Source organism: Nansenia antarctica, assembly GCF_963989245.1.
Source record: "Nansenia antarctica genome assembly, chromosome: 19".
Lineage (NCBI taxonomy): Eukaryota > Metazoa > Chordata > Actinopteri > Argentiniformes > Microstomatidae > Nansenia > Nansenia antarctica.
This window is the reverse complement of record NC_137692.1, coordinates 21,784,122-21,798,753: the sequence shown is the minus strand read 5'-3', so window position 1 is coordinate 21,798,753 and position 14,632 is coordinate 21,784,122. Positions and strand designations below refer to the sequence as shown.

The following is a 14,632-nucleotide window of genomic DNA, read 5'->3' as shown; positions in this document are numbered from 1 at the left end:
CGCGGTTGAACGTGGTTCGTGGAGCTTCCTCTGGTGTTGTATGTGTGGACGTTGTTCACTTTTTGGAAGTATGTTGACAGGTACTTGGGTGTCTTTGTGGTGTAGCGTATCTTGAAGACCAGGCCCAGTGCAAGCTGCTGCACTCTGTCAACTACTCGTAGCCAATCAAGGCTCAAAAAATGAGCAGCGGTTAGATGTGTCCTAGGGTTGAGGCCTAGCAGAAGCCTAACCAGTTTATTTTGGGCTGTCTGGAGTCTTGTTTTATGGGCCTTTGTGGTTCTATAGTACCATGATGTTACGGCATAGTCGAAGTGACATTGAATGAGAGCTCCTGATAGGGTCCTCAGTGTGTTTTTACTGACAAGTGAGGATATCCTGTACAAGAATCTAGTTCTATGGTTAACTTTTTTGATTACTTTTGCTGCCATTTTATCTCCGGAAAGATTTGCCTCTAAGATGGAGCCCAGGTATGTAATATCCTCTTTTCTTGTGATATTAATGTTACCCACTTTTATTTTAAAATTTTCAGCCTTTCTGAGTTTAGATGGGGATCCGTATAGGATGGTTTCAGTTTTACCTAGGTGTATTGATAGTTTATTGTCAGCTAGCCAGATGCAGATTCTACTCAGTTCAGTGCTTAGCGCTTTTTCCACCTGCAATATGTCCCTGTCAGAGACCAGCAGAGCCGAGTCATCCGCGAACAGGAATAAATTGCAATCACATGCTGATGACATGTCATTCACATATATTAGGAACAGTAAAGGTCCCAAAATGCTTCCTTGTGGAACGCCGCAGGTCACTGGGAGGGGGGGGGACAGTGTTCCGTTCACACTAACCACCTGTTCCCTCCCCTCTAAGTAGGATTGCATCCAGCTCACCGATGTTCTATCGAACCCAATTGCTTTCAGTTTATCTAACAATATGTGGTGATCTACTGTGTCGAAGGCCTTCTGGAGGTCCAGCATGACCATGCCGCAGTACTTGCCCGAGTCCGCCTCATGGTTGATGTGGTCGTTCAAATAGAGAAGGCATGTGTCAGTGGAATGGGATGTTCTGAATCCTGATTGAAATTCATACATCAGCTTTTTTTCGGTAAGGTACCTATCGACCTGTTCATAAACTATTTTTTCCATAAGTTTCGAGATGGAATTAAGAATAGAAACAGGTCGGTAGTTGCCTGGGTCTAATTTGCTTCCTTTTTTATACAGTGGGGTTACCCTTGCTATTTTAAAGTCAAGGGGGACGTGTCCCTGTTTGATGGAGAGGTTTATTATGTGGGTGATGATTGGGGTAATGGAGGCAGCTGAGTCTTTTAGAAATCTGGCTGGAATATTGTCATGGCCCGTGGCCTTTTCTGAGTGTAGAGCGCCTAGCTTTTTAAACACCTCATCGTTTGACACCATGGAGAGTTTAAAATCATCATTGCGTACACCCAGTTTATTGTAGAACTCACGGATGTGCTCTACACCATAACGCCCTGAGTGGGGTGGTAGATTGTTAACTAATTTAGTGGCTATGGTTGTAAAGAAAGTGTTTAAGCACTTAGCCACATCCAGCTTGTCTGTAAGGAGAGAATCACCAGATTTGATGCTGATGTTTGTAGACCTGGTTTTGAGTTTTTGACTGCAACCTAGTTGGCTATTAAGTAGCTTCCAAAGGTCACGTGGTTTGTTTAAGTTTTCTTCGATTTTGTTATCGAGGTATTCTTTCTTAGCAGATTTGGTCATGGTAATTACCTGATTGCATAGTTTGTTGCATTGTTTTTTAATTTTCTCAAAGTGGGTTTTGTGATCTTCGTTTAAGTGTTTCACTAATTTTGATTTGCATTTTTGAACTTCAGAGCATTTTAGGTCTCTGACTTTCATAGCATTTAGAATGTCCGAATTCATCCATGGTTCCGATCGGGTTTTAACCCTGGTGGTTCTCATGGGGGCTATACTGTCAATAATATTTAGGAATTTGGTTTTGAAACCTAGCCATGCCTCTTCAACCTGTGTGCATTTTAGTTCATCAAACCAGTCTTGATTCTCCAGTTTATGGTTTAAGGCCTCACTAGAATAGGATTTAAGGGATCTAGTAGTTATAGTTTTATGACCGCCAGCCTTGGGTTTTTGTTTTTTACGAGTGCAAAAGATCATGTAATGATCACTTAGCCCACATACAATAACCCCACTCTTGGAGATTTTGGACTCATCCGATGTTAGAATGAGATCTATGGTGGTTTGAGTAGAAATACACACCCTAGTGGGTTTGGTAATTTGTTGACGGAGACCGTGTAATTCAGAAAACCTAGTGAAGGATTTGAAAACGGATGCTTCATTTCTGAGCATGTCCGTGTTCAAATCTCCAATAAGAATCTTTTCCACACAGTCAACGTCATCCAAGCACCCCTCAAGAATATCATAGAAATCACTCTGATCGGGAGGTCTGTAGATAGAACCAACCAGCACCGGTTTTGCTTTGTTAAAGATAATTTCAACCCAAACAGATTCTAATTTGTCATGATTCAGGTCATCACGGGTGTTAAAGATAATATCGTTGTGAATGTACATACAGACACCACCCCCATACCTGTTTCTGTCGTTTCTGATGACTGTGTAGTTGACTATTTCAATCTCTGGGTCTTTGATGGATTCATCAAACTTGGTCTCAGAGAAGCTCAAAATATGAACCTTGCTGTCATGGAACATTTCTCTGATTTGGTCCAGTTTAGGCACAAGACTGTTCACATTAAGGTGAACAATATGCAGGCCCTTACTGCTGTGTCCAAATAGAGAGTGTATGTCCTTGACTTGGAAATAGTCACCACCATTTGGCAATCACATCTGGAGGCGGGCCTTCGGGTTGACTCTAGGTTGGAGTTTTCACACATAGATCCATCAACTATGGGTGGAACAATTGGCACTGCACTTGGGACAATCAAGTACCAGCAAAGAGGGGAAACGTAGCTGAGCTACAGCCAATGAGGGACAAGTGTGACTGACTGCACTGCCTAGCAGAACCCAGTGATCAGTAATCGCAAGGATAACGGCCATTGCACATTTTCCAGGGAGGTGAACAGATCTACGGTTGCCACACCAGAGTGTCTCCATACCTCTTGGACAACCTGCGGGCGTGTAGTCACCATTCTCCAGGAAGTGCTGCTCGCACACAACAGTAAAGCCCCTTTCACACATAGTTCCTTGTAATTTCCATGGAATCCCAAGCTGTGTCAACCGGGCATTTTTGCCTTTCAAATGCCAAATGCTGGTAGATTCCAGTGTTGCTCCCTTTCACACGACATGTCGGCAATTCCCTGGTTGGGCGATCTACTTGAATCATCGCATTCAATACATGCATTCAACTGGATGCAGAACTGGAGTGGGACGGGCGCGTGGGACTGCCATGTACCATATATATCTGCCATATCTTACCTCCGTTTTATATTGAAAAATATGATGATAAATACATGTGGGACGGAGGTATGATGTATGGCAGATGTGTGGTGTGTGACGGTCTCGGTCGCCAGCCTGTCTCGTTCCAGCGAGTCAACTCGTATTACCAGTGCTCATTGCAGTGCTTACCATCACCAAGTTAGCTCGCCAACTGAAGCACTTGATTACCGTTGATATAAACATACTATACTAGTCCATAAGCACAGTATGGGAGAACTTGGTGATAAGCATAATAACATAATCTTGACCAGGTTATCAGAGTTGAATCTAGTATCCGATATGATCGAGATTCACGTGAAATATCCTTTTTAAGTCAGATATAATGTAATGTTAACTTCTGTTAGTTGGTCATGTAACCACTTGTGTGTAGAGTCCGCTTGATCATGTCCATAACTGTCTGAAGTTGTACTGGGGAATAAATGCATGTTTTTATCCTTAACTTGTCCAGTTCTTTCTCTATCCTTCAGTGTTTTATCCCAATTCTTCAGTACTAGGAACATGATTGTTTTGGGGTCTTCAGCAAATAGGTATCCATGGTGTGAGGGGTCAAGCCGAATCGACTGAAAGAGAACTAGCTGAAAGTCCAAATGCACTGCACACACACACACACACACACACACACACACACACACACACACACACACACACACACACACACACACACACACACATAAACACACACACACACACACACACACACACACACACATAAACACAGACACATACACATAAACCCACACACAATCAGCAAGGGTCTTCCCATCAGTCTCTGTCACAGCAGCTCTGCCTGTCACCATGGCAACCCCCCCATCCCCCGTCCCTCCGTCCAAGGCAAGCTAATGCTTTCTGACAGAGGAGTTACTTATGACACACACACACACACACACACACACACACACACACAATTTAGTCGGACAACAATATTTGATGGAAAATAGGTTGTTTCTTCTCTATTTTATATGTTGGTTTGTTGCAGTTGAGTGACATCCCAGCTAAAGATGATACATGTATACTGTGCACTGTTAAATGTGAGTCCTATAGTCCTATGCAAACAAGGGACAAGAATCACTTTCAAATTGCTCCTGAAATGATGATGTTCTCAATTTCACTGGCACCATAATGGGTGGACAGAGATTGCTGTTTGATTGCCCCATCTTCATCGGAGAGTCTGAAGTAGAGAGAGTCAACAGCTTCGAGTTTGTCTCGTGTCCATATCACTATGAACCTAACACGGTCACACCACACTCATTCTGGGATCCAGATGAGGGGTCAGCGGCTGAGGAACTCTTCAATGGACCCCCTAATCCTCAGAAAACAGCAGTGATTAGATATTAGATTTGATTCGCTTGCATATAAGCAATTCTACAGAGCTGTCCTTTTTGAAGACAAAGCTGGAGTACAGTACAGTAATCTAGACCATGGACATGGGCGGTGAACAAACAGATACACCACCAAGCCAACTAGCTGGCCGACCCTCTCCTCTCCTCTCCCCTCCCCTCCCCTCCCCTCCCCTCCTCTCCTCCCCTCCTCTCCTCTCCACTCCTCTCCCCCCTCCCCTCCCCTCCTCTCCTCTCCTCTCCCCTCCCCTCCCCTCCCCTCCCCTCCCCTCCCCTCCTCTCCTCTCCTCCCCTCCCCTCTCCAAGCCCCCGGCCTCTCATTGATTCTGGGACTTCCACTAACCCCCCCCGTCACACGCACACACACACACACACACACACACACACACACATACACAACTGACAATGTAATCCATATTAGTTTTACGTACTGTAATTTACAGTCGTATTGCTCTACTTCCCATTTCTGTCATTGTCTTTTTGAAACAATTCTTGCTTATATAGTGTTTTATTATATTGTTGTCTGTGCCTTTCTGTCTTATACCACCAACCACACCAAGTCAATTTCCTTTATGTGCGAATATACTCGGCAATAAAAAGAATTCTGATTCTGATTCTGATTCATGTCACAGGTCTCTTTATCTGGGACTCATTCCTGTTACCTCAATAGGGAGACACTGCTGGAGTGACAGTAGTCTGTTAATAGTCAAAACAATGACTACACCACAACAAACATAATCTATGTCACTCCTCAGATTCATGTAGTTATTATTCCTATAGTATCCTCAACTCAAAGGGGTGCTGCTGACATGTTTTGGGGGGGTTTCAAGAATTTTTTTCAAGAAATAAAATGAAATGTGATTTCCGGCTGAAATGTGACCATGGGCTCATGGTCCTCAGAAAGATTTTGGCTTGGATATTTCTGGATAGACATACTGTATATATTTCTGGTTTTGGATTCACACATATACACTTTATACATCTAGTACAGCATTTATTGATTTGGACGGGATTTGTATATGAATTAGACATGGATTGATGACAAATACATTTAATGGTGATAGGCCAAACGGTTCGTAGTTTTCATGGTTCCATTGCATGCCAGTGAGGGAGAGGCAGCTATAAACAGGTTTGTATTGATCTTGTCAGAGAGAGGGAGAGCATTGATTTTTGTTAAGAATAGTCTTCTCCTCTCCTCAACTGGCTAGCCTGCTGCTATATCCAAGGTGTCTCTGGTCAAACAACATGCAGAAAGATGAATAGAACATCCACCACAGTATCTATGAATAAATCACTACATTAACAAATCATTAAAGCATTACAGCGTTCGTTCCTTTGAACAGAAGGATGTACTGTATTGTTCGGCTGTTGGACAGTTTAGGTTAATCGAAAGAAGATGGAGCGCATTGATTTAGCAAACACATTCACTGCGCCCGGGCCGTAGCCATGACGAGGAGAGGATTCAGGAACCAATCAGGAGGAGACTAGAGATAATGTCCAAAACATCCTGTGGAGGGAGTCTTAACTGACAAAGGAAATGTCAGGCCATGTTTAATCATGGAGAGGGCCAGTGTATGCATAAGCATGGTTATCAATATGTGTGTGTGTGTGTGTGTGTGTGTGTGTGTGTGTGTGTGTGTGTGTGTGTGTGTGTGTGTGTGTGTGTGTTCGTGTGTGTGTGCGTGTGTGTGTGCGTGTGTGTGTGTGGGTGTGTGTGTGCGTGTGCGTGTGTGTGTGTGTGCGTGCGTGTGTGTGTGTGTGTGTGTGTGTGCGTGTGTGTGTGTGTGTGTGTGTGCGTATGTATAAGTGAGTCATGCTGAGCTATGGCGTCACAAGCAAGGCATTTTCATCTCTAAATCACCGCCTGCTGACCTTTATAAACCTTATATTCCTCCGTAAATACTTCATAAAAAATAACATACTGATAATTAAAACGTCCTAGTGCGTCCTTGAACATTCAAGGTATAACTTTATCATTGATTCATTTTGAGTGTCCCTGAAGTTAAAAACCAAACAATAATAGTTTCTGAAACATGATGTTGACGAAAAACAGTTATTTTGCCTCGAATCTTTCATTTCAAACCTTTATTTAAAACTCGATAGGCACTGAGGTCACCCTCATTTACAGTGACGTCGAGTGTCCAATAGAACAGTGAGCAAGGGCAAACAAACAGTGAGCAAGACAGGATTAAAGGAAAAAGAAAAGAAAAGAAAAAAAAACTAAAAACAATTGCAATCGGTAGAATACAGTTTTTGCACCAGGAGTTTAAAGGTAGAGGTAGAGGGGAGGACCTCCAACCGGAGAGTTTGCTGCAGAGTGTTCCAAGTATTAGGGGCATCAATAAAAAAGGCTGTTTTACCCAGGTCTGAACGCGCATACGGAACCCGAAAAGAAAGCCAACTATAAGATCTGGTCACATAAGTACCAAGACTCCAGTCCAATAAAGAATGATCCATCAACGGTACAAAGCAGTCGTCTAGGCTTGACTCCAAATTGAGTCATTAGATTTCGCAGAAATATGGCAGAGCATTTCATTAGCTAAGTAAGAAAAATATTCTTGTTTTGTCAAACAGAGGTAATAAGTTGTTAATAGATTCCTTACAATAAACTGTTAGTTGTTTATTTCTGCATAATGCTTACATAAACATATAATTTATCCACCGTTAACCAGACAGATTCATTAATATTCAAAGAAAAATATCTGCTGCTGTGAGACTACCATAACACATTGAACTATGGCCATCTATAATTATAATAATATAAACTCCTCAAAAGAAGTTTGGAAATGTTATTTCAGTCGATTATTCCTCCCCTTTAATAATACCAATTGGTATTGTATTTTATATTGTTGGAAAGCCTGATTAGTCACCTTTACAACAAGGTACAATTGTAAGGATCATGCATTCGTGGAATGAGCAACACAGCTAACCGTGTGGGTAGCGGCCCAAAACAATTTGCCAATACCTGCAATATTCTTCTGTTGGGGAGGCCAACCCAATGGTCTTTTGCAAACCTCAGCGTGGGTCTTCTTTGCTTCTCATAGATGAAGGGCTTTTTTTTGTAGCTTTCCACCACCTCCGCCCTGCCCCTAGGACCCTGTTTCAGACCACCTCAGCCCTGCCCCCAGGACCCTGTTTCAAACCACCTCCGCCCTGCCCCTAGGAGCCTGTTTCAGCCCTGCCCCTAGGAGCCTGTTTCAGCCCTGCCCCTAGGAGCCTGTTTTAAACCACCTCAGTCCTGCCCCCTAGGACCCTGTTTCAGACCACCTCAGCCCTGCCCCTAGGAGCCTGTTTCAGCCCTGCCCCCAGGAGCCTGTTTCAGTCCTGCCCCTAGGAGCCTGTTTCAGCCCTGCCCCCAGGAGCCTGTTTCAGCCCTGCCCCTAGGAGCCTGTTTCAGCCCTGCCCCTAGGAGCCTGTTTCAGACCACCTCAGCCCTGCCCCCAGGAGCCTGTTTCAAACCACCTCCGCCCTGCCCCCAGGAGCCTGTTTCAGCCCTGCCCCCAGGAGCCTGTTTCAGCCCTGCCCCCAGGAGCCTGTTTCAGCCCTGCCCCCAGGAGCCTGTTTCAGCCCTGCCCCCAGGAGCCTGTTTCAGCCCTGCCCCCAGGAGCCTGTTTCAGCCCTGCCCCCAGGAGCCTGTTTCAAACCGTCCTCCACATGCACTTCACCCCAGCTGCCTGTTGCCATTCTTTTTGTAGGTCACTTGTTGTCATCCTATGGTCGTTGAGTGACGTCCGAGTTGGAGAGTTGACTCATTCCAGTCAATGGAGAGTCGATTTTTTTAGACCCTTGCCGGTCAGTAGCTTTGTTGTCCCCAATGTCTGTTGCTTGACCTTGTTCTTATGAACCAACTGTCTTTGACATTTCTAAAGATGGAAGCAACATGACGCTCACGTATCCCTCTGCCAGGAGATCCAGAGTTTATTTTCCTCACTCAAACCTGTTCTTTTTTTCCCAACTCTTTTGGCATGGCAATTGTTCTTTTTTGATTCCAATTACTTTTGAGGTAGCTACTACTAGCACAGTTTTTTGTTGTTGTTGTTGTTGTTTTTTACCATCCAGCTGGTCCTATTGCAAGAGGATAGTGACCAAAGCAGTGTTTTTTATACTTCCTTGTTAAATAAGATTTGGTTCAGACAATCACCTAATCAGCACCTAATTCAGTGACACTGGAATGGGATGGCTGCCATACATTAGGAGTGGTCTCTTAAGTTTTTCCAGAGCTGTATATATACATATATACTCAGTATATATACTCCTAAAACTCAAGAAACATGTCTCCAACAAATCCAAACCATTTATTTGGTATCAAGTAAAACATTTGAAAAATGTGTCACACCACCGAAGTGAGTGGGTGTGAATGGAGAATCGAATGTTGTCGTGCGACAAAATCGCATCGCACGCCGTGTGCATTGTCTCATTCAAAACAATGGAATCGAATTCGGCGGTGCGACAAAATCGGGGCCGTGTGCATTGGCCTTTAAAATACAATCCAACTTTTTGTTGACTCAAATGATGAGTCATGGCTTTAGAGATGCTTCTAAAGCCATGACATAACAGTCAGTTTAGTGTAAGTACCGTCATCTTCTGACCCACTGGGATTGTGATATAGTGAATTGTAAGTGAAATAATCTGTCTGTAAACAATTGTTGGAAAAATGACTTCTTGCCAAAACTATAGTTTGTTAACATGAACTTCTGTGGAGTGGTTAAACAAACCTTATCCAAAGCAACTTATAACAAATACTATTAACAAACACAAAATAACTCATATATTCTACCTACATACTGTATAATTATTTGGAATTTCTATTGGGGTATTCAGTTTACTGAATTTTGTATAGCAGATTTCATTTCATACATTTCATGTGATTACCTCTAGGTTATTTCTATTCCCCAGAGGAAAATGAATTATGAACTCCTCACAGTCATACAGTGTAGGAGGTGTTTGGCTCACCGTTTATTCTGCACAGAATACCAAATGAGGAGATTAAATGATACACTATAATCAATTTCATCCTGTGTCATCAGAGGCACAAATATCATACAAATTGATATAGCCTTCCACAAATTTACAGGTGACAGCGGTACAGATTTGGGCAGCAAAAAATACATTAGGAAAATGTGTTCAAAATATGCTGCTTTATCAGAAAATTACAGAAATTACTGAAAGCATTTCATTACTAGACACCGTCTATGGCTATATTCTGTGTATATGACAAATAAACGTTGATTTGATTTTAATATTACACAATTTCCTACATCTACAAGTGGAATGTTTTCATCCAGGCTTTTCATAACACCACTCATAGCACTCAGGGTTACTCTCCCATCTTGTTTACTGACGATGTGACACAGTGCGTGACGTTAGAATTATAAGGTTCTATCTCCATTTTTGTCAAAATTGAGTTTTTTACATAATCTGATCCATTAGGTGTTTATTAATGCCTGTGTGGTGTTATTTTTTAAATGTTGACATTTTTGAGTTAGTAATTAATAAAATACAAAGGTTCCATCTCACCAAACATAATGGAATGTAAAAACTTTGACGCTCAATATCTCTGAACTGCCCTAAACGGAGATAGAACCTTATAATTCTAAACTCAGGACATAGCTAAAATATACTTGAGAACTCCAACCAACACCAATATTTTCATGTTCCAACCAACACCAATATTCTCATGCCCCCAACACTGTGCTGTTGTGGTCCTTGAGAATGTAGATTTCCATCAACTCCAAATACATATTGTACACATACTGTTGGTGAGAAATGTGGGCGTTATGAAAGTACAGTAAGTGTTATACAATAGGTTAGCTAATACTATTTAAAAAGTAATTGAGACTCATGTTTAAATGCTTTTACCAAAATGCCCAAAACTTAAGCTTTCAAAAATTCTCTTTTACTGCAGAGAATAATTAACATCATGTTCACAACAACCTACATTGTAGTTCTTCACATCTCAGAATAAAGCAAAGCAGATTATCAAAAGCAGGCAGGCTCATACGTGTATGTGGTATGAGTGTTACCGTACATCCTCCCCAATTTTAAACACAATAGAAGTCCATGTCCTGCAAGAGAGAATAAAATAGAAAATTATGAGAACATAAACTTTTATTTCACCATAGAGGCCTGTAGGATTCTCTAACTGTGGACAAACCTCTGACTACATAGTGAAAACAGGATGATCAGCAGCTGAACCAAAACACAAATGAATGGAGACAAACATCAACAATATCTTGTTAGTTGTCTTTGAGTTCTCTATAGCATCTTATTGTGGTAATACTCACGGTTGTGGGGATCTCGTGTGTTTCTTTCTTAAACGTGTGTGTCTCCCTTGCCAGGTTACTGGGGAAGTAGCCCATCTTACCCATCTGGTCCACATAACGCTCACTGTAAACCTGCCAGAGAGATGGACATGGTGGTGGTAGTTAGATATAGGATGCAGGTGTTAAAAAACAGATCCAAAGTGTTTTGGGGTTTAGGAAAGGCAACAATGTTTTCACTGTAGCTCATTTAGGCTTAAACATGCAATGGATAAAACAACACTGGATGAAAAAGTGAATAATGACTAAATGCAGGTTTCGCATCAGTTATGGTGAAATCATATATAATAGACTTTATTGTCCTTGTACAGTTGCCTATACAATGAAATTGTAGTGGTTCTTCTGAAGGTGCAAAAACAGAAAACATATTCACATAATCACAAACATATACATATCAAACTGTTGGAGACCCCCTGTCAGAACCCACAACATACACTTCCAGACCAGAACTCCCCAGCGCCCTCTGCTGGTGTAAGTTTGGAGTACACATAGATCATCTGACCCTGCTTGATGTTGATGAATCTACAATCTGGAGCAATGAAGTCATCCTCAGCTATGGCCATAGAGAGAGCATCTGAAAAAGAAAGAAAGAAAAATAACAACATTGGACATTGGTTATATCACATGATATATGACTTGACTTGAGTTGGAACTGAATTCCAGTAGTTGCATGCTCCTCCACGCAGCCATAGTGTACAGAGGGGGTGAATATGTTACCCTATGTGGGAATACGGTACATGTGGGAAAACTAGGGTTAGGGTTAGGTGCTAGGGTGACTTGGTACATGCTGGCATGTCTAACCCTAACCCTACCCCTAACCTTAACCCTAACCCTAACCTTAACCCTAGCACCCTAGCACCTAACCCTAACCCTAGTTTTCCCACATGTACCGTAACATATACACTCCATGTATACACTTCCTTCCATGCCTATTCAGATGAACAAACTCACATGAGCACTCTTCATCTGCGCAGAGTTTGCTGTTTGCCAGTTTCTCCATGAGAACAGCACCACTAGTAGTCTGGTACAGAGGTCCCACAGAGAGGAGAAGGAGAGCAACATGCAGTGAAGGGTTCATCCTGCTGAGAGGGGTATGAGGGTGTGGAATAACTCACTGGAGGAAAACACAACTCCACACAAAAATAAAGAAAACTCCACTCCACAGATCTCACTTCTCTCAGGCAGACTGGGCAGAACTCTTACATCACAGCCTTCGCTGCCCAATCAGAGCTTCCCTGCAACACATTCTTGAACTTTTGCACACGGTGCAGGAAAGGTTCAGGAAAAAGAAAAAGAGTTACTGGGTCAACAAACACACACACACATCCCCATTCAGTGCAAAACAGCTAGGAACCTATTTGTATTATTTATTGTACATTTTTGTATTTTTGGTTGCTGTAAGAACACAAACACAAAAGAAGTGATCAATTCCAAAAGACAGGCAGTGACCAAAGTTGACACAATCCTTTCCAGACTTAAATAAAGATTGATGACATCAATTGATGGGGTGAGTGGCGAAAGGAGAAGGAATTCAGCCTTTTTTCCTGTTGTTCTTTACTTTGCTTTCTTACTCAGTTCTGTTTCAAATAAGCACGGCAATGCTGCCCTCTCGTGGTACTCATTGCAATTTCAGAAGTTCCTATATTTTTTCATTTGAAATACAAATTTCATGAATTGGCTGAACATTGTAACATTGTCACATTGTAACATTAGGTAGCTAGCTAGAGAAATCAGCATAGTAGCGATTTTCTGTTATGCTTATTATAAAGAAAAGGTCTATAATACATTGAAATTACATTAACGTAAGATAATACAATGGTTATCGTCTTTTTAAATCTTTATTAATGAAGACAATAATTACATTTGTGGTTTTCTTCTGTTGCTTGTGCGTTCGCCACTATTTTGCTGATGAATCGCAAGGAATTTTGGAAGATTTCTCACACATTCTGTTTTAAGTGTGCCTCTGGAAATACTCATGTAGCCCTACCACTTCGCCCTACCCCTCTATCCCAACAGGACTCGGGACACCCTACCCCTACAAGTGAACACGCAAAACGGAGGGGTAGGGCTAACTGGTAGGGGCAAGGGGTGTATTGGGATTGGGCCTATTTCAGTGTACCCAAAAGTAATGCCACAGATTCATCAAATCGTGAGCTTAGAATTATAAGGTTCTATCTCTGTTTAGAATGATAAGGTTCTATCTCTGTTTAGAATGATAAGGTTCCATCTCCGTTTAGGGCAGTTCAGAGATATTGAGCGTCAAAGTTTTTTCATTCCATTATGTTTTGTGAGATGGAACCTTTGTATTTTATGAATTACTAAATGAAAAATGTCAACATTTTAAAAATAACACCACACAGGCATTAATAAACACCTAATGGATCAGATTATGTAAAAAACTCGATTTTGACAAAAATGGAGATAGAACCTTATAATTCTAACGTCACGAAATGTCCAGACAGACTGAAAAGACACACATTGCCTATTTCATTACTTTTCTCCATATGAATGAATGAATGAATGAATGGTCTTTATTGTCATTGATATAGTACAGGTACCAAACAACGAAATTTGGGAGGGGGGGCTCCCCTGGTGCTAGGAAGGAAAAAAAAACTAAAAACAAGAAGGGAAAAGAGCTGGTTTACATAAATAACGGCTATGTACACTATCCACTATACTATACTATACAAATAAAACACTGTGCTGTACTCTATGCTATAAATATCCTAACATTTCCTATCTCTGAACCTGATGTACCCGAGGGTTGTCATATTGCACATAGTGTTATTGCACATTCATTTAAAGTGTCGCAGTTTGCAGGTTTGACATGTTCACAGTTGTGTTTCAGTATTTCACTTATGTTTACAATCTAGTAGCTGCCATCAAGTTGTCTAGATTGTCCAGGGCCTATATTCATTGATCGAAAACCACACTATATAATAGTTTGCCTAACCGGCCATCGGATTTGGGCATCTAATATAAAAAAAAAAGCACTACGGATTTCTTATTCTATCGGATTAAAGTAGCAAAGACCAGAAATGTCCATTGACCTCCAGTCAAACTTCTTCTAACACTTCTAGCACCCAAAAAGGGGCGTGGACATGACGATGGGGGCAAAGTACCCGGATGCGTCGCTCTTACGCTCTTTACGCTTCTCCGATTGATTTGCATACAGAAGACGTCATGACGTAGGCCACGAATCAAGTTGTGGCCTGACGTCGATTTTCCTGTCGAACTACGGAAGCCGAGTTGTTGTCCAGTCTGGCTGGGGGGTCTGGTACCAGAGGGGGACAGTTGGCTTGCTCGCTCTTTGGGGAAGTCGTTTATTTATTATAAACTGAAAACACACGCTTGAATGTCTCGGTGGTTTGAAGTAGTGTATTAGGTCGTTGTTAAGAACTTGGAAACTCAGGGGTTCCGAAGTCATGGATAATACGAGAGGAGTAACAGAGTTGTCCGGTGCAAGTTCCGGATTTTCTGGACTTAAGTCTGGATCCCAAGGAGGAGTTGTTGGATCTAGCTGCTCGGTTTCGAAAAAATC

The 14,632-nt window shown here is 41.9% G+C and overlaps 1 protein-coding gene across 1 annotated transcript; it reads right to left on the bottom strand.

The window, feature by feature from the left end:
• Nucleotides 1-9,856: 9,856 nt before the first annotated feature.
• On the bottom strand, nucleotides 9,857-12,169 carry LOC308174113 (otoraplin-like; the record flags this gene model as incomplete). Its single annotated transcript, XM_080549178.1, has 4 exons — nucleotides 9,857-10,836; nucleotides 11,056-11,166; nucleotides 11,526-11,665; nucleotides 12,043-12,169. The coding sequence occupies 4 exons, from the start codon at nucleotides 12,167-12,169 to the stop codon at nucleotides 10,813-10,815; spliced, it is 402 nt and encodes a 133-aa protein (XP_080405304.1). The 3' UTR covers nucleotides 9,857-10,812.
• Between the last annotated feature and the right edge of the window lie 2,463 nt (nucleotides 12,170-14,632).